This window comes from Falco cherrug, chromosome 9 (genome assembly GCF_023634085.1).
Source record: "Falco cherrug isolate bFalChe1 chromosome 9, bFalChe1.pri, whole genome shotgun sequence".
NCBI lineage: Eukaryota > Metazoa > Chordata > Aves > Falconiformes > Falconidae > Falco > Falco cherrug.
The window spans coordinates 30,348,318-30,368,017 of NC_073705.1; the positions used below are offsets into that span (position 1 = coordinate 30,348,318).

General features: G+C 38.7%; 1 protein-coding gene across 6 annotated transcripts in view; it reads left to right on the forward strand.

Moving 5' to 3' along the window:
* The window catches only part of BLNK (B cell linker), a 100,349-nt gene that overhangs the window by 55,315 nt on the left and 25,334 nt on the right, over positions 1-19,700 (forward strand). For 4 of the 6 annotated variants that reach the window (XM_055721285.1, XM_055721286.1, XM_055721290.1 and 1 more), the window contains 2 exons: positions 14,368-14,433; positions 19,213-19,269. In XM_055721285.1, the coding sequence (XP_055577260.1) occupies positions 14,368-14,433; positions 19,213-19,269 (123 nt within the window). The remainder of the gene's footprint in view (positions 1-14,367; positions 14,434-19,212; positions 19,270-19,700) is intronic. The other 2 variants (XM_055721288.1, XM_055721289.1) reach the window with 1 other exon arrangement.

The following is a 19,700-nucleotide window of genomic DNA, read 5'->3' on the forward strand; positions in this document are numbered from 1 at the left end:
GTTGGGCAAACGATGGCACAAACCAAAAGTGTACTACGTGCTTTCACTTGCCTAAGGTCAAGCAGCCAAACCCTTCCAGATTGCAAACAGACTTTTCTGAGAGCACAGTTTCATGTTCATTTCAGATGGCTTTCTTAATCTGCAGCAGTTCTTCCCTCCCAAAAAAACCCTTAAAATCCACTGTCTACAATCAGAACTTGCAAATGAAAAACAAGTGAAAAAAAGCAATGGAGTTTTTTTCTCAGGTTGGACAAGTGTGTCAGTTATTTGCAATATTTTGTTTTAACATCCCTTGCTAAACAAGAGGGTTTAAGCCCTAATTCTGTTAAAATCAAGGGAGGTTTTCTTAAGGCCTGAATGTCTGTTAGTTGTCTATCAGATATGAAGGTATTTATGGTCTTCACTAATTTTCTACTGATAGAGACAGCTTGACTGTAACTACTGGCTCTTTTCTTTACCAGAGGATTTTCTGGTACTGAAAGTGTAGAAGCAGAAAATTAATTCTTTTGGGAGTGAAACTATTTAACTGCAAACTGATACTTTTTATGTATAGGATATTTTATCATAGGGAATATTTACTTTCTGAAAAAAACTAATGAGGAATATCTAAACATTAGTTTTGCACGGTAGGAAAATATTTTATTACAGTAGTTCTACTAATTCCTGTTAATAGTTTAATGTCGCAAATAGACTTGGAAACTTAATGTGCTTTTTCAAGTAGTTTTTTAACATAGTTTGTTGCATCAACAGACTTGAACAAGACAAAAGAACAAGAATAAAGTCAAGCAGGAAAGAAACTAGTGTTTCAAAGTGAGCTAGAGAATGCCTCTCATGACAGAACAGGGCACCAGAGTCCACATCCAACTTTAACATATTTTCCTGGGTTTAGTTATATAGAATTCAGAGGCAAAGCGATGCAAATACCCAGCTACTTGTACACTGGGCAGTGATCTAACGGCCCAAATCGGAACTGTTCCACGTATGAGATTTTTCCAATCCAACCCCTTCTAGCTGCTCATCGCCACCTCTTCTTCACAAGTCATGGCCCCCTCGCTTCTGCTCTTCTACCTGCTCTGTTCTCTTTTTAGCAAAAGTCTGATCTGCCTCCACCCTCGCACCCTAAGGGCACAGCAGCCATGAGGTCTTCTGGGACACCACCCATTGCCACCTCCAGCCAGTTTCTGTCTCAGCCTCCAGTTTCTCCTGACAACGTTCCATGGCACCGTAACACTTCGTCATGACAGCAGCTTTTGTGGTGCACCCACATTTTAGCCCAGAATGTAGGCTGAATGTAAGGTCACGTGAAATCACAGTGCCAACAGTATGCACTCTTTAAAGTTGAATTTCACAGGCACAGGGGAAAGTGAGGTCACCAGCTATGTCTGCCGTGACGTTGAGTGCAAGCAAGTGTTTTTTCTGCAGGATTGTTAGGTCCAGTTTTCCATACAAAGCATGGGATTGTGATTAAATGATATGGCTGTAAAATCTCTATTTCCTTTAGCTTTATGTCAGCTTAAACAATTCATTAATCTCTCTCTCCTCTGGACTTTGGAATGGAACAAGATATAAAATGCAAACTTCCCCAAATACTGCTGTAAAAATCCCTCTTTCACCCCAGTGTGACTTCTCCAGTCAAATTGTCCTGCTGCTTCTCCCTCGGACCTTCTTTCAGCCTCCGCCCCACCTATGTTTGTCCTCCTTTCTTCCTTTCTCTCTGCACAAGAATTTTCTTCTAACAGCCCCTTTAAAGTTTGTTCTTTTTTTTTCTTATCACCCTTTCCAGCTCTATCATCCTGCCTGGGCCAATCTCCAAGCTGCCCTAAAATAAAAACACAAACACCAAAAAAAACACCCCAACCCCCATTTAAAAACACTCATTTTTTAAAAAAATCTAGATCACCACATAGTAAATTATTCCCATATAGAATTTCCTGACTATAATGCTGTTTATAGAAAAGTGTGTTTACATGTGACTGATCTACCTATGTTTTAAATGAAAATATGGCAACATGGACAAAATGATGTAGTGTAATATTGAAACTATGGTGAAAAGCCTTGTTTTAATATCTCTTTGTAGGCAGCAGTGTAACAATGTAGTCTGTTCACGAGATCAGCTATCCTCATATAGTACCTATAGTCTCATTCTACTTGCTCTGGCAAAATTGCTCAGTTGTTGGCATAGCTTATTCCACCTCTGCCTTGTGTGCATACTCCTCCAAATAAAATTAGGTCTTCTAGTGTCATTGTAGTTTTGCTAAAATAACTGTCCACAGTAAGAGCGTTTGCCAACTATAGCAATCACAAATGGCGTTGTTTTGGGTCTGTGGGTCTGTGACTGTCAGTTTTTCAGCAAAAGCTAGTAATACAGGTTGGATCTAAAGACATGCCTTTTTTATTATTTTTTGAAGTCAAATAATAAATGACCAATAGCAAAGCAAATACCACAATAAATTAATTTTCTTGGCCACGAAAAAAAATGAAACATTCCAGCAAACTTGGCGTAACCATTTTTCACCATTAGTTTAAAACTATACCCCATACGGCTGTGCAGAGTGCTAGATCTTAAATCATAATATGACATTGCAGGTATTCAGTGAAACGTTGATCCCAGAACAAAACAATTTTGTGTTTTACAGAATCGTTAAAGCCTATGTACTGCATGCTACATTGTAATGCGATAGATGCTTTTCTTTTGGAAGGCAAATATGGCAATCATAAAATGTTACAAAGAAGCGTTCTACACTGTTATGGCTTGTGTCAGCCATAACACTGTTGGAAAACAACATTAGATGATCAAGAGGTGGGAAGAGAAGTTCCCACATTGGTAGAAATTGCTATAAATACTTGTTTATTTGAAAAGAAACATTGTTTATTTATATAATATATAAACATTTTTTTTTCTCACCTTGGACAATGCCTCTGCTATTGCTCAGTCTTTGAAAGCAAAGCTCCTGTAAGTCAACAGTTGAAAAAGTTAAGGGTAACAGAATGAAGTTTTAGTTCTGCTTTTGGTGAATTTAGTTTTGGAAAAACATTTAACGTGATCAAAAATCCTGACTAACCATTGTCAGGGTTGTAACTGGCTGACAACATATATCTGGAACATTTTAAAATATCCTAATTCCATTGGTCTTGCTTTCTGTTTAAACGATGAGTGAAATCCAGAGTTTTAACACTGCAGGCAATTCCAGCATTATGAGCAAACCTAGAGGGAAAAATAAGATTTCAGTTATCTGCAGAACAGAAACGGAATAAAAGACAACTCCTAGAGTTCAGATCATTTTATTTAATGTTCACAATGTCACGTTAACTGGAATTTTTGACATTTAAAAAATTGAATGTTTCTTTCTAGTTTGTTGAACCAGTATAGTTCAGGATTAAACTGTGCTTCTCCAGTGTAGTATATTACTGTATGCACACTGCAATGAGGGAAATTTGTGACCTGCTCTATTTGATGTATTTGATCAAAATGCTTCAACACTACTTCTTTCGTAGGTGGATTTTGACGGCAGGAATCAGCTAAGAGTAATTTTTAGGCATCGTCAGATGGCTAAATCATCTTTTGCAGATGATTTATAAGTCCCTGATAACTGGAAAAGAAAGAATGTATCTGCTCATACATAGGTTTTCTTCTTATGTGTTTTATGTGGGGTTTAAAAATGATTGCTGTATTATACGACTGATTTTAGTTTTATGTAACATCTTATATAGTCTTAAGTACCTGAAAGCACATTGTAATATGATAGAGAAGCATTTCTTTTAGAAAGCAATTATCACTTGTTCTATGTGCTCAGCGGACAAGAGAATTGGAAAACTGTTGGAAAACAATAGCCATAAGTAACGGTATAGTCTCATTTGGCTGTAGGGAACCATCTTCGATTTTTGGTAGGCTGTGAAAGGAGTTTACATAGAGTGTAGACAAGCTTGTTTTATGAAAGCCATAGTAAATGACCGAGAGGTAAAAGAGGCTGGGAAATTCTGTTGGTATCTTTATCCTAATCTGATAGTATACACTTTTTGGATAAGTTCATTTCCCAGATGTAAGCAAAGCCAGACGTGCAATGCTACAGGTTTATGACCTCAATGTCAATTATATACTATACAGTAAATAGTTTAGAAAGAATTAAAATAATGCATCCTGAGGCAATAATATGAAAAACATGAGTATATACTTCTCAAGTTTAATGCAAGGACAACCGGGTGAAGTAGGCTATTAATCCAAGCAGCTATAACATATGGCTAAATGGTTCCTTCCTGTCTTAAAACGTAGACACGACAGGCATCTCTGCAAGAAGCACAGAGGCAGCTCAGTGCTACTGAAGCTGTAGTGACACGGCCAGTTTTAACTTAGCGTAAGTCTGAGCTGCTGCCAAAAGAGTAGGTCCCTTTTCCTCCACCCTCCCAAAGCCCCTGCTCGCCCTGCCGCTCGTCTCCACCCTCACACTGGCACTGGGATTCCCATGGCCATGTGATGAAGCCGGATTGATCCTGCTGATAATCTAAATTGGCAAAAGAAAAAAGAAGTTAATTTCCCAGCTGGAAGTTCCATTATTCATCATAGCTGGGCAAGCACCGAGAGCAAAAAGCAGAATTTCCCCTTTCAGTGGCAGCCCGAGTGGGCTCCATCAAAGTGGCTGTATAACCCTAGAGACCAAAATACTTCTCCAAAGGTCTAACAGAATCTGATAGACTTCAGTACAAAATAAACAATACAGGTAGATCTGTGAGTAGCCTCTATTAGATCCCTGCCAGTGCCACCCCACATCTATGGTAGATATAATGCTTTGTAGCTTGAGCAAAACCACTTTCAGCTCACGTACCACAATGTTCGTTAGTCTTCATCAGATGTGTCAAAAAATGTGTCCATTATTTTGTACCCCCATCATCCTAAACAAGTGGTAAAATCTCTTCAGCTAAAGGGAATTTGATGCTAAAGGCATAAAATACATCATCCGCAATTTTTGCTGTAAGCATTATATGACTTCAGCAAAAATACACAGAGGAAATTAGTTGCTACACTTCAGTTGCTAATGGATAAGAAAAAAAAATGAAAGTAAAAAAAAAAGTTATGCTTTAGAGAGGAACAAGAGAGAGTTCCCATCTCCTTCCAACTCAGGCACTCCTGTTGAGAAACTGTCTGGGGGAGGGGAAAATCTTGTCAGAGAATGGAAAAGGAAGTATTGGGCCATAAAGGAAAGTTTAAAAAAACATGCTGAAAGCCCAGTTATGGGATTTTTTTCCTTTACTCATACTCATGCTGAGCAGGTATGAACTGAACCAATAATTCAGTACCTTGTTTTAAGACAGATTTTGGCAGTAGCTTTTTTTTTAATCTTTCACAGTCTATGAACTTAATGGATTAAAACAGGGGTCCTCAAACTTTTTAAACAGGGGGCCGGCGCGCGGATGAAGTGGCAGGCAGTCATCTGCGGCTGCTTGGTCCCCCCCAACCCCCGGTGCAGGGGTGTGTGTCTGTAAATACCGGGGGCCGAATTGAGGACCCCGGGGGGCCGTATCCAGCCTGCAGGCCGTAGTTTGAGGACCCCTGGATTAAAATCACTGCATTAGAAGTGTATTTCAGTAGCAATCTTAAATGACACAAAGACACTGATGAAGACTGCACTCAGATCACACGATACGTTTATTCACCTCGTGGCTTATGTGCCCACGTTAGCAAGGCCTTAACACAAAATTTAGGTACTTACCTAACTTGAAGATAGTTGAAGTTAGATGTGCATTAACATCTGGCTAAATCTTGCCTAAGCCCGTTACGTAGTTAGACATAGACTTTTTCAATGTCCTTCAGTAGGTGACCAGAGCTAAAATGGCAGATTTTAAATTTGTGGAAGAGGTAAGAGAGGAGGAAAACCAGAACAACCCACTCTGTTGGAACATGGAATCAAAATTAAACCTTCATCTTTCTGTGTTCAATTCATTCAGTTTTCTTACTTTTTCATTCATTTTCATCTCCTTCATGTGCCTGTGGCAGTCTTTCAATCTACATGCCTGCAAGACTGACAGAAATGTTATCTCACCTTGCAAAAAAATCTTGTAGAATTGCAACTGAAGGTAATGTTACCACTGACAGGTGGTAATTTTCTGGGTCCGTACCAAGTCCTGTCTATATTGACTCCCCTGTAAGGACTTTGTGCTTCCTCTTTTTGGTGAAATACAAAAAATACTTTCTCAAATTTCAGTCCTTGCTTTCCTTCAGCTACCAGGCTGTAGGGTACTAGTCCTGCAGGGAGGTACAGTGCTCACTTAGTTTTAACTGGAACTGTGTTTTAAAGTATTCTAATGTGTTTAGTTTCTTTCTGTTGATTTCAAACCTTTTGGGAAAATGGAGTAAACCTTATGAATGTAGCTTCTCTGTGGGTTTTCTGTTTTTTAATGCATCAGCTCATATCCAGACAGCTGGTTCATGAAATGGATCAGTTAACCAAAGTGACCAAATACGTCAGGTCAGTCACAGTTCAGAAAATACCTCTTAACTTTTTGTGTCAAGAAGTGATGTGCAATACTCAGCATATCATAATAGCTAATTATTTTCTGTACTTCTTATCAGTATCACTATTATTTAGTTGAGATAAAGGGGGAGCAAGCTGGATAAGTGGGAAGAGGTGTCCCAACCTGAAATGCCTTCAGCTGTTATTAAATGTGTGTATTTTTAAAAGCTGTACTAAAGACTACCTGGCCATCACTGCTTTCTGATATTCAGAAGGAGCTGTGAAGTCCCAAATAGTAGTAAAAAAAGGTAACAGGAACTAGGTCTACTATTCTTCTCTGCTAAACAAAAGTAAAAAGTAATTGCAAAAAGTACTGTATGACTTAAGTACATGAAATCTTTGCTACTAATACACTGTCCATACATATTCAGAACAAGCCTCAGGCTTGATCTAAAATGAGGAAGCAGTTTCACCAAGCAGTTGGTGTCGTTAAGGTTTTAAGTTACCTCAGCCCCACCAACTGGAAATTCTGTGCATTGAAAGAACTTACTATCACCTCAAAGTATACTATTTAATTTCACGTTAGGACTGATTTGTGTCAGAGATGTATTATGCCTTTACATACTGGTCTATGTTAGTACTTGCTAGTGTAAGACAGATTGACAGCTTGAGAAGATTATATAGAGGACTTTTGAAGGTGAAAAGCATGATCAATATTTAGCCTTTCTGTGCTTCTGTGTGTACCATGTAAACACACACCTGCTCTAATTATGGGGTTTGCCTTTAGACAGAATAGTGAATGATGAAAAGTGAGCAGAATAGGATGTTACTCAAACTTAAAAAAAAATCAACAAAACTCAACTATTTATACTCATTTCCTCTTGTGCATCTCATGAACACAGCAGAAGACAGTTCATTGTTCCTTCTTCCTCTCAGATGGGTGTCTGTAATTGACTTCTCCCACAAGCAAGCCTCATTCAAATTTTCACAGCTTTGAGATAGCTTTACAGATAAAGATCAAAGGCTCGGTGCTTTGAACTGATGGTTTGGTGTCACAGGTTTACCACCTCCAGCTCCAAACTTCCTCCCCTCCCGTCATGAAAGGCATTGCAAGGGGTGAGCCGTGATAAGCCCCCGGAGTGGATGAGGGGCAGTAACCCCCTGTCTTAGACCAGAAGCAGCTGAAGCAGTTTAGCTGATTACTCCTCAACAACTCAGTTATGTCTTCATGCATTATACACATGTAACAGCCATTGAAAACACCGGGTCCAGCCCAGCCAGCTGATGCCAGCCTGCATTTCCTTGCAAAGGAATTCAACTCTTGCTATTCCAGGTAGTATATGATACATCAGTGTGTGTGTATGGAGATCTGAAGCACCTGAAGGAGGTCTAACGAGAGAAGTTAGATGCTTTCTGTATTTGGGAATTTCCTTTTGCTTTCTCCTGAGCAATTAGAAGGGAGGTAGAAGGGAGTGGAGTTGTTTTATATAATTAATTGGGTTGTTTTAGATGTATTTTCATATTGCTTGCCAGTTTTGTGCACCTTGTGAAGACACTCAGTTCATTGAGGTTCATGTTCTTCCACAAAGACCATGTCAGGAGCACTGCTTTAAAGGAGGCCTATTTTAAGAAAGGTGGTACTTCTGTTCTTCATTAATTTAGTTTGAGAAGATCGTTCAAGATAAGAGCTTCAAGCTTTTCAAAATCTCAAGTGTTACTTTTACAAATCCACTTCTAGGTCAGCAGGTTCCCCTCCCCCTCCCCTGCCCCACACAAGCAGGAGTCTTCCCCTTGGTCCTAAAACAATAACTTCCTTTCTTAATTTGTTCACCTGCACACCTGTTTATAAAACTAAAGGCTAATAGAAACAAAAATAAACACCAGCTGGGGAGAAGGTGGTGGAACAGTTGTGCTGTGAGAAGGAGGGGGCTGGGCATGATGTTCTTTCCTTAGTTTCATGGGGGTTTTTAATAACACAGGTAGCTGTAGTAGTTTTAAAATTTCTGCTCTTTGTTTTGCTTTTTTTTCTTCTAATAACTTGGCTTTTATTTTCCAAATTCCATTATACTCTTCCTTGCTTTTTGTTTTCCTTTGTTGTGGCTCTTTTCTGCAAAACTTTATAGCTGAAGCAGGTGGGGGGGTTAGGGGATGTTTTTGGTTTAAGTCTAAATTTGCAGTTACTAAATCCCATTCTAGGTTTCCAATGCTAAGCATTTGAATTTGCTTGAAAAACAAGACTTTTTGATTTTACTTGATCTGTTATGCTGCCTTTCTGAAGACAAAAATGAAGGTTACACCTACCTACAATCTTACTTTAAGTGGACGGAGGTAGCAATGATCTGCAGAAAATGGGACTTTCTAGACATAGAACTACAGGGTGCCCGGTCAGTGAGAAACAGGTGCATCCAAAAAAGTGTAAGAGCTGAAACTGAAGTTCAAAGTGACTGATTGACAGTGTGATGATTTTTTAAAAAAAATATTCTTATTATTTTGAAACCAATTCATCAGTTAAAAGATCTAACTGATGTTGAGGGGAGGAGGAGGAATATGCAGGTCAGTTAATCTTGAATGTGTCAACATTGTTTACAAAGCTTCCCTTACAGACCTGTCTGAATATATCCTGTTCAAAATTCTGCCCTTTTTTAACTGAAGAACCGGGTACATGAGTGCAGACGGGGATTTTTCTAGAGGCAGAACAGGTAATTCAGACAGTCCTGTAAGCACCAGAAATTTAGGGAGGTATACTCGTCCAGCTAAACAGAAGTATGCTTGTACTATAGAAAACATCCTGTGATTCATTTAAAACTGGTTTTTGTTTTGCCACCACTCCCTACTGCCGCTGCCGTCAGCCCTGTTTCCACAGACACGATCCGGACCAGCTCCCAACTGCAAGCACGCACATCTGTGCTCACAGCTGGATGCGCTGAAGCAACTGTGCCCAGGCTTCCCACCCCAGAGACCACCTCACACATCCTTACAGCAGAGGGGTGTCACTCGCTAAGGGCTGTCAGTCACCATGTGACACAGGCAGCTGTACAGCTAAGATGCTGACATCCAGTGTGCACAGGGAGGTCCAAAGTGCCGAGTAGGTGACCCGGCTGTTTGTGCACACAGATCCCTCGCTGTTCCCAGGAGCAGGGGAGGCCATGGCCACTGAGGAGCCATTCATGCCAGCTGCTCTGAGCCATGATACACATATTTACATAATGTATATTTGTAAATGTCTTTACAGACTTATTATACCGATAAATGCAGTTTCTCAAAAGTTAATATAAGTGGTAGGAGAATTCCTTATTACACAGGTCTGTCTGAAATTAGGACAGACTCCTCTTTGTCAAAGCTGGGGACTGTCCCTCATCTCATGTCCAGGTCAAAAGCTTTTTACACACTTTATTCTTTGGCATGTTATTTATATTTTTTTAAAAAAATATTTTAACTTAGGAGAGCTTTTGTGGGATAGCTTATATGCCAAAGAGCCAAAGTTCTGACTGATGTTTGGGAGTGGGGATGTGTCACAGGCCAGGCTCACCCATCACCCTTCACGTGACATACATTCCTTATATGCTGAGCTGTGACCAGATCAAAGAGAGGGTGGGTTTGTTTCATTTTATCTCAAGGCAGCTCTGCCAGTCCTTGAGCACAGCTAGGTATTTTGTGACACAGCAAATCCTTCTTTCAGGGTATATTGTATTTGCAATGGTAAACCCTTCCACCTTCCTTTACGTATGTATCACAGCTAGTGACCCCTTTGTCAACATGTCTGATAACCCCGATTTGTTGGAGGTCGAAATTGGTAAGATATGAAAAACAGCAACGCAGGACTAAAGTGTTTCCTTTTAGGATTAACTGAACAGTCTTTTTTTGTTATTCCCTCCAACATGCAGAATTTCTAATGTATTTGTAAGAAACCTAAAAGTTCTGAGAAGCACCTAGAGCCAAGACTTCCAAAATTCTCATTGCAAAAGTTTGAAAATCAATTCTGTGTGCAGTGAATTACTGATCAAAAGGTCCCATCCAGTCTACCTGACACAAACTGGATCTCAAAATAGCTATCTGTTGCTGAAAAGTGTTTTCAAAGATTAACCGTGACACAGACTGCACCTTTATCTGCAAACTTGAATTTAAACAAAAAGCTCTCAACTGAATTGAATGAAGAGTTGGTGCTTGCAGTTAAGAAACAACTCTTAAGTTTGACCTCTTAATTACCTTTCATTACTTGCAATGTAAGGTAAAACTAGCTTAACTAACTATTTTCACTTAACTGATGTTAAGTATTTGCTGATTCGGGTCTTTGACTGTTTCTAGTATCTGTTCATCCCAAGAAGACAACTAGAGAATAAACATTAGTAGATAATGAGGTCCTGACTCAGACGTGTTGTGAAGAAAGAAGATTGTAGTTATGTACCTGAAGCAAGGGCTGTCTGCGCTGGGCCATAGTAGCCTCCATCTCCCAGATACTCTCAGGCTGCTGCCCTAGTGAATTCCTCCTGCAATGAGCCTCTTTACTTGGAGTTTTGCCTTAAGTACTTGAGAGCCAGACAAAAAGCCTTTGAGAGCTAGTCGGATACACCAACCCAGGCAAAAACATTAAGTGTCTAAATGCCCTTCCATGCTTCGCTTTCTCACTGCTCTGGAATGGCCTTGAGGCTTGGGTTTGAGACCCTTAAGATTTGCAGAATCCTTTTGCTATAGGCTTTGCTGTCTGTCTCTCTCTCACCTTTTCTTCTGTCTCTCTTACAGACAGGTCTTTATAAAATTTGTCAGTTGTAGCCTATTATATCAGCAGGCACCTCAAGAAATCTTGGCCTCCAGCTAACTGGACAGACTGGTTTTTGAAGCTTGTTCAACTTCATGGGTCAAAGGGGGTTGAACTGGAGATCATATGTTCTTGATGACTTCCTATATTTACACCATACAGTACACTGGTTATCTGCTTAGTCTCGTAGGCTTGATACAAGTTAAGTTGTCTGGAGGCAACAAACCTAGTATTCTAGCAACTCTTGCAAGAGCTATGTAACTTTAAAAATTGGAAGAATTCACACAAATACCTATTAGATACTTCCTAATTTATCACAGTTTGTAATTAGAAAATGAAATGGCTCCAGGAAAAGAATGAGGAATAAAAGAGACAGATTTTTAGGAAATTTGATTATGCAAAAATGGGTATGTTTTGATTTCAGTCCAGCTGCATGGGAAAAATATCTGATTGCAGCAGCACATTCAATTATCTCTAATTTAAATGGAAATAATATCAAAATGTTTTTTTTTAAACTACAGCCTTATTCAGTGCACATGGAATACCCATGATAGTCTAACCAATTCACCTAAATATGATCAAATGAAAAGCAAACTGTTCTGGATACTCATAGTTATAAATCTGGGGGCGGGGTTTTTTTTTGGGGGGGGGGAGAATTAGAGACCAAAGCAACAATATAATCAGTCATGTGAAAAATGAAACACCTTTTTTTCAAAACAAAGCCATAATTTTGCTATTGTAAAGATATATTAATGTCAGAGATGAGCAAGAATATTTCAATCTCAATCTATAGTTGGATTTTTTTGTTGTTTGGGTCCTATTTCTAGCAAACAATAAATACAGGAAGAAAAATAACTGATGCTTACAAGCCTTTCTAATTAAAGGCTAGCAAGCCTTTTTGAAAAGGACACAAACGCTTGCAGACAAACATTCTCCCCAAACTAGAACGAAACCATTTAAATCTCCTCTCATTCTTTTCATTCCTCATTACTTTTCATTTATAGACACTGCCAGGTGCCAGCTGGGGTACAAGACAGAAACGGTAAACTGCAGAAGATGGCTATTTGTGATGTTTCGAGCATAACCAGAAGCTGAATCTATTGGGGGGGGGGGGGGGGGGAACCCAAACACTCAGAAAAGCAGAAGTTCTGCAATCTTCACCCTAGATTTGCAGATTGAATGTATCTGGTTAGTTTAGATAATAATCCAAGCTATTCTTGTAGATGCAGTGCATTGCTGCAGGAAATCGCAAAACATTTTGCTGTGCACCTGTTTCTCAAACCTATAAGTCTTTATATATATATCAGCATATAACACTATATCCTTTTGCTGTAAATTATTCATAGCATGAGTTTTGAGCAAAACATAAGATGTGCTTGTGAATTACTTGTCCGTTATTCTTATGATATTTTTTTTCCAGAATTGAGAACCTAAAAAGAATCGGTTGGATTGTTTTTTAAGAAAAATTGGGTAAAGTTTTAGGCTCTAGGAATAGTCTTGAAGTACCAGACCCAGCTTGTCAGCACATGATGTTCCATGTTGCTGTATTACAGGGCTACTGAAAGTATGGAATATCCTTCAGTTCCAGCCAACGTAATGAAAGGATCAGATATTTCTGTCAATAAACATTATTAAGACTAAAATTAAGCTTCATTATTTCAGGATTCAAAAAATTTACACATACTCAGTTATTTAACCGTTCTTTTAAAGCAAGACTTATAAAGTGGGATTAATTGTCACTAACTACCACAGTTGCTCTAGAGTTGGTACCAGAGGTAAGAAGATCCCTGTCAGCATAAGCCTGTACTTGACCACTACCTGATGCCTTGAGTGGCTGCATATCTGCTCAGCCTGAGCCATGGACTGCAGACAAATAATCACATGATGTTAGTGCTGTTATTTCCTGATTTTGTTTAGCTAATTCTCATCTAATTCCAATCCCCTTTGAAGAAGTTACTTTAATTTTTAAGAGACAGCTGTAGTCACTAATGATGAAGCTGGAAGATAGTTTCTTTTTGGCAAAGCTCTATGTGTTACTCAACTGTCTGAATAATGTTTCAAGTTTAAAGAAAGCTTTAAAAAAGGGAAAGAATACTTTGATGCCTGCACTTCTCTTTGTAAGCAAAGCTTCCAAGACACTATTGGTAGCCTGGTCATGCATCAGAGATGAGGTAGGCAACCCTAAAATGTGGAATCACATAGCTTACAATGAAGAATGGAAGGCATTTTTAAGCCCTTTTTGAAAAAAAACCAAAACCAAACATTGCTTTTCTTTATGGATTGTAATAAAACCTTCAGCTTAGGTCTAATAGAAGATACTTAGTTTAGGTGAACAGGAAGAACATACACTGGGAAGAAACTAAAAATACATGTGAAGTTTCTAATATAACCAGACTTCCAACAGGTTTCACTATAAAATTAGTCTTTTGCAGGAAGTTATATCTGTGTTGCTGACATTGACTTGATTTTAGTGGTGTGTGTTTTAAAAATGTGAAGCGAGGTGGGTTTCTAAATACTTGCTGAATGAAAAATGAGATATTCAGCTTAAATTGCCTTGATCACAAGTAAAATTTTAATGAGGCCAGTGAAGCTGATGAATAAAAAACCTCTATGGTTCCAGGTATCAGTCCATGAAACTGGAGTCCTGAGATCACAAGTTTTTATAGCTCAGTCTCACAGGTACTCTAATGGTTTCTCAGATGACCTGAGACCAGGAATGTGTAATTTTCACCCTCCTATTGTAACTGCAGGTGCTATGGGAATGAGGTAAACTGTCTGCTGATAAAATGACTCGTGTAAGGTCAGAAGTCAGAGAGCATTCCCATTATAGCTGTTAAGTGTTGTGAAGTCAGTTCTGAATAAAATGTTAACGCAGAAATATTCTAAAATACTAATGCAGGCAACGATGTTCTTTCCTGATGCATTTTTAAATCAATTGTTTAAACTATAATTAATTGTATTAAGGAGGAGGATATATTAATTGTATTAAGAAGAAGCAAATCGTGCCAAAGAGCTCTGTTAAAAAGGGAGGACAACTTCATACATAAATGATTTAACAGCTAAACTACTTATTGAACATACATTAAGCACATTTTTCTTAATTTATATAAATTAGTGTTAAACCACATGGTAATTTTAATGCTGGCTTTGTTTAATATCTTACAGGAAGCTTCAAAAGATGGTGCATGACATCAAGAAAAATGAAAGTGGGATAATAAACAAGTTCAAAAAGTAAGTCTGAAATGCCAGTACTAGTTTATCAATTTGGGAAAATTCAGATTGCTAGCATAGTGTATTTTACTTTAGTGATGGGACCACGTTATCATAGAGAGATGTACTTCAGCATATGTACAGAGCTTCGGTCCAGGCTGCAACATGCAGAATTGTCATCAGTATTAAAAATACCACAAAGTAGTTGCAGAATTGGTCTCCTATAGGAGGTTGTGTTTGTAGCCCTGAAAGGACAGTATTTGGGTAAATGCATTTTTCTTGCATGTGCTTTGAGAATGATCATCACTTGTTTGGGTGTGTGCCTTTCTCAGTCCACTGTTCAGGCTACCAGCTGCAATTACACTTTAATTTGAGCTCCACCTTGAACCCGCTGTTCAGACATCATAGTCAGTATTCCCATAAAAATGCTAAGTCCTCCTATGTTTCAGTCCTGTAAAACAAAACTCAGCATTACCTAGCATCTTTATTCCAGTAAGAAGTGCTGAACAGCATATATATCGATGTCCCGTGCATATGAGTATCATCAAATATTCATGTGTATTTACACAGAGAAAGAAATTCCAGTAATTCTGCATCCTTGTCAAATGAATACACTATTCACTCTTTCTAGTCAAACATCTATTTAAACCAATTAGCTATTTAGCACACTTTATTTTCCTTAATGCAATAGCTTATTTGCATTGAACTTCCATTTGGATGCAATTTTTCTTATTCAGATGTCTTTCTTTTCACGGGTCATTGACAACAAAAGTACTAAGTACTTTTAAAAGTTAATTAGTACACAGTGTCTGCAGTATTTCCAAGACAACTATATTAAATCTAGAAATACAGCTCTCATACATAAAAGGCACATGCAAATGTTGTTTAAAATTGTTCTTAAAAGAGTGACCATGATGGCTCAGTTCAAGGGAAAGAAAAAGTATGGTTCGAACAAGAGCTAATGCTGGGGATGTAGGAAATGATCGGTACGCTGGTGGGAGAAGTAGCAGGGCTCTGCCTGGTTTGGCTATGCAAGCGCTCCAGAAAGCCGGACTGGCTCGGCGATGCCTCTGCTGTCAGCCCAGGCAGAGCCAGTGTTTGCAGGGCAGCCACTAGCCCCGCCACAGGAGGGGGGATACACTTCTAGGAGCAGCAGGGACCACCTGGCTCTCCCATTTCCCAGGCAGGGTGCAAGCCTTCCTTTGTGGCCTCTTTTATCACAGCCGTGTTTCTGTCCACAAACCTTGAACAGGCTCTGATGGTAGCACCTGATACATCACATAGATTCTTGAGGTTACTTTTTTCCTTTACTTGGCTTCTTTCACTCTAGCACTGCTGCAATTTGCAGCAAATCAGTCATGTGGTATATGTACTTGTTATTTCCACACATGCTCAAAAGCAAATTTTCCCTCTAAAATGACTTTCAGCTCCTTGGACCTTTAACTTAATCTGAGTGGATTTGCTTTTAACACAGTATGTAAATAGACCCCTGTGTTCAGAAATTCATCTGCTAAAATCCTCAGTTTCACCTGGGACCTGCTCACAGGGAAGAGCTTCTAAGGCTGTCAAGGCTTCTGGTGGGTTTTTGGAGGGGAGTGAGGGAGATTGGGATTTTGTTATGTTCTTGCTTTTTAATAAAGGGTGGCTTCCTACTTCACAGTAGTAGTTTGTGTAGTTAATAATGTTGGTGTGGGTCCAGTTCAAATGGCTGAGAGGAAAGCAGATGGCAAAAATAATAGAAGCATCTTATTTATGATTTGAGGCAACAAATTGTCTCCCATAGTTGCCTGAACATGAATTCTGCTGTTAATCAGTATTGCTCTGACTGTGTGTCCTTCTCTGAGAGTAAGAGGAGAAGGACAGACAAGGGAGAAATAACAAGAACTAAATGTAGCTGAAGCTGGGAAGGTCAGAGGTGCCATCGTTAAATATCAGATACAAGATTGCTGCTGTAACAGTGCAATTCTTTGATTCTCTCAAGATTAAAAAAAAATCCACAAAAAAGAGCAGGCTCATAAAAACTCTTGTAATGTCTGTAGCACAGAGCTCACATTTTGCCTCCCCGAGCTATAAGAATACAAGTTGAGAGGTAACAAAATATAAAATAATACATATAATAATCTTTCTGATACTTCTGTGGTTCATCTAAGCCATAATAATCTCTTCTGCAATTATGAAGACCAGAAACTTACTCTTATTTAAAAAAAAAAAAAGAAGAAAAATTCTCATGTTTGCACGACTTCAGAACTCAGATCTTGAACCCAGCACGTAATGAGGCTTGCAATAAAAGCATGAGTTGACAACACTTACAAGGATATGTACAAGAGATGCCAAGCTCTGCAGAATTAGAATTGGCTGTATTCCTCTGAATGTGCCCTTTGGGGACTTCTTGTTTGATTATTTTTTTTAGATGTTTTTTTCTTAAAAATGCCATTATCCAGCTGATCAGTTCCTCCATTTCAGTTAGAGGATTATTTTATTAAATGTCAAGGATCTAAGTATGACTGAAGCATGTATTTAAAAAAATGGGCTTTACATAGCACAGATTTGGAATTTGTCTATATGCTAGAAAAAAATCATTTTGACTCAAATTCAGATCTGTTATAAGTAGAAATAATTTTAGGTAAGTTAAACAGTGTAATTCCTTACTCTAAGCCTACAGTTGTCACACAGATGTATACTGCAAGCCTCTGCTAATGAAATTGAAAGAATGATCAAATACTCATGAAATACACATTTGACTTATTACCAGTATTTGTTAAGACACTTCTAAAATCTGGATTGGCTCTTGACTATGCAGAAAAGTAAGAGAAGTTCTTGCATCAAGTGCTTGCTCTCCAGTGTAGTTCACCTGCCAGGTACAGCTGGGGAGGGATATGTCTGCCATCCATGTGTGTCTTAAAGGTCTGCAGAAAGCAGTCTGAACAGTGGTGGTAAAAGCAAAGAAAACTACAGATTGTTTCTTCATTACTTAAAAGTTCCTGTTGTTTATTCCCCATCCTGACTCAGAATTTTCCAACAGTAAAAATATTGCCCATTGCAGGATAGCATTCACCTGCTTGCCCTTAATCACATGCAAAACTATTTACAATGCTGGAGTCCCAGCTGCTCTGCAGATCATGTCAAAAAGGATTATGTACTCAGGTGTAGAAGCAAAAGGTATAGCCAAAGTTCTATAAACAATGAGAGCTGGGGGCATTTTTTCATATTCACATCCTTGGTAGTACAGAACGTGGAAGTAAGAAAGAAATCATGGGTTTCACTCTGCAAGGTGGTCGCTGACGCTTGAAACAAACTATTCCACTAGGTCATGAGAATACAGCTCAAGAAATGTTTCTCTGTCAGCTGGATTGAACCTGTTTGGAACTCTGAAAAAGTTTGCAAAGTTCAATTAATTTATCTTTTAATCAGAAGTGTGATCATCTAGTGCACTTGGGACTAATACATACTTACTCAACTCAGTAAAGATGTTAATATAATTTTTGTAAAACCTGTTAAGTTAAAATGTTTCTTAAGAAGCAAATGGAAGGAGTTAATGACAGAAGAAGTGAAGGACTCTTGAGAACAAAGAGGTTTTAGGCACATTTTAACTGCTGGAGGAGTGAGCAGAAACACTAGTGAGGAAATGCATACGTAGGAGAATTAAGTGCTACACGAAAAGGGCTACTACTTCATACGTTTGGTTACTTTTCTGGGTGTAGCCTGTAAAAACAAGTGTTGCTGGAGCAAAAACCCCAGACTTCTGCTGCATTCTTTTTAAAAATTCTCCATTTAGTGCAGGAAAACACAAAAATGTGCTATAAACGCAAAGCATATGATTAATATTTGCAATTCCTACAGGACTCCTATGTGCAAAGTTAAGCACATGCCTAAAGTGTTTTGTTGGATCAACCTCAGCATGCTATAGAGGGGAAAATTCCTAAAAGTTGTTATGAATTTCTGTACAGTGCATTCTGCTCTTGTGTGGGCAGCGTCTACGCCCTATTATGTGGGAAGTCTCATATGCTGCTTGGTTATTTGTTGAAGCTAAAATGTGTATACTAAGATGTGTTACATTGGTTTTAAAACTTGTAAACCATACTCTCAGAAATGTACTTGGATTTTATTGAGCCCTTTAGAACTGAAATTTCTCATGGGTATTTAAAAACCGCCAGAAAATTACTTATTTTCTATTAAATTTTAGAAAAATACTAGTCCCATTAAAGTAAATGGAAACTTGAATTATTTGTGTTCTGTCACAGCTAGTACAGAGATACTTCACTACTTAAGTCCAGAATGGCGTAGCACTAGAATATTTTATTCAAAAACTGCATTTTCTATAATTTCATATAACCATTTAAAGATATGTTAGGAAATCGTTCTGTCTTCCACTTAAATATTGTATGGTCAGTTGGATGGATTTGATTCTTTCAGTACTTTCTCATTAACTTCAAGGGAACAGGATGGAGTCAGTTGCCACTCTGCAAGCATCTCTGTGGATAACTCCATCAGAGCCTGAAATAGCTAGGTAACCACTCCTTGGCGGAGGAGCTATGTCTTTTCAGTTTGCATTGTGGTTTGCACATTGGGTAAAGTTCTGGCTGTTGCAAAGTGAAGCTCCAATTGACTTCAAAGGAGCCTGGATTTCAGTTTTGGCACTCAGTAAATCATACCCGTACAGTGAGAATTATTTTATTTTTAAGTGGATTTGAATTTTAGAACAAGTAACATATTGGAAGAGATTTTAGCAAGCATAGATGTGGCCGTGAACTGTTTCAGCTCTGACAGAAACATTGTTTCTTTTCTTCTATTGATATTCAGGTTCCAAAATGAACAAGTGGCCTTAATTTGCAAAACGGGGAAAGATACTTGGGATCGGTATGCTATTTCAGAGCTGCACAATGGCATGATAGACTGCTTAGACACAGACCTCTGTTCTGTGTTGTGTATGCTTTCATTATAACGTATTTACATTTTCTGTTGGGGCCACTGCCAGGATTTACAGGGCCTGGGACAAAGTGTCGAAGCCTTCTGCTTAGCAGCTTGGAATTGTGTAAGGTGGCTTAACCCCCATACGTTACACCGTGACCCCAACAGCCTCCTACTTTTGCCTCAGTTCCACTGTTTTCCAAGTCTCCACTGTCTCTGAACAGCTCATGATAGACATGTTGCAAGGTACATCAATACGTCTTGCTCTGCCCCTTGCTAAGACCTGAGATCTGTCCTGGCAGTGGCCCTGAGTTTTTCTTTCTAACATGCCTGTGCTAACCCGGATGGAAGACACGAATGCTTTTTCATTTACTGTTTGT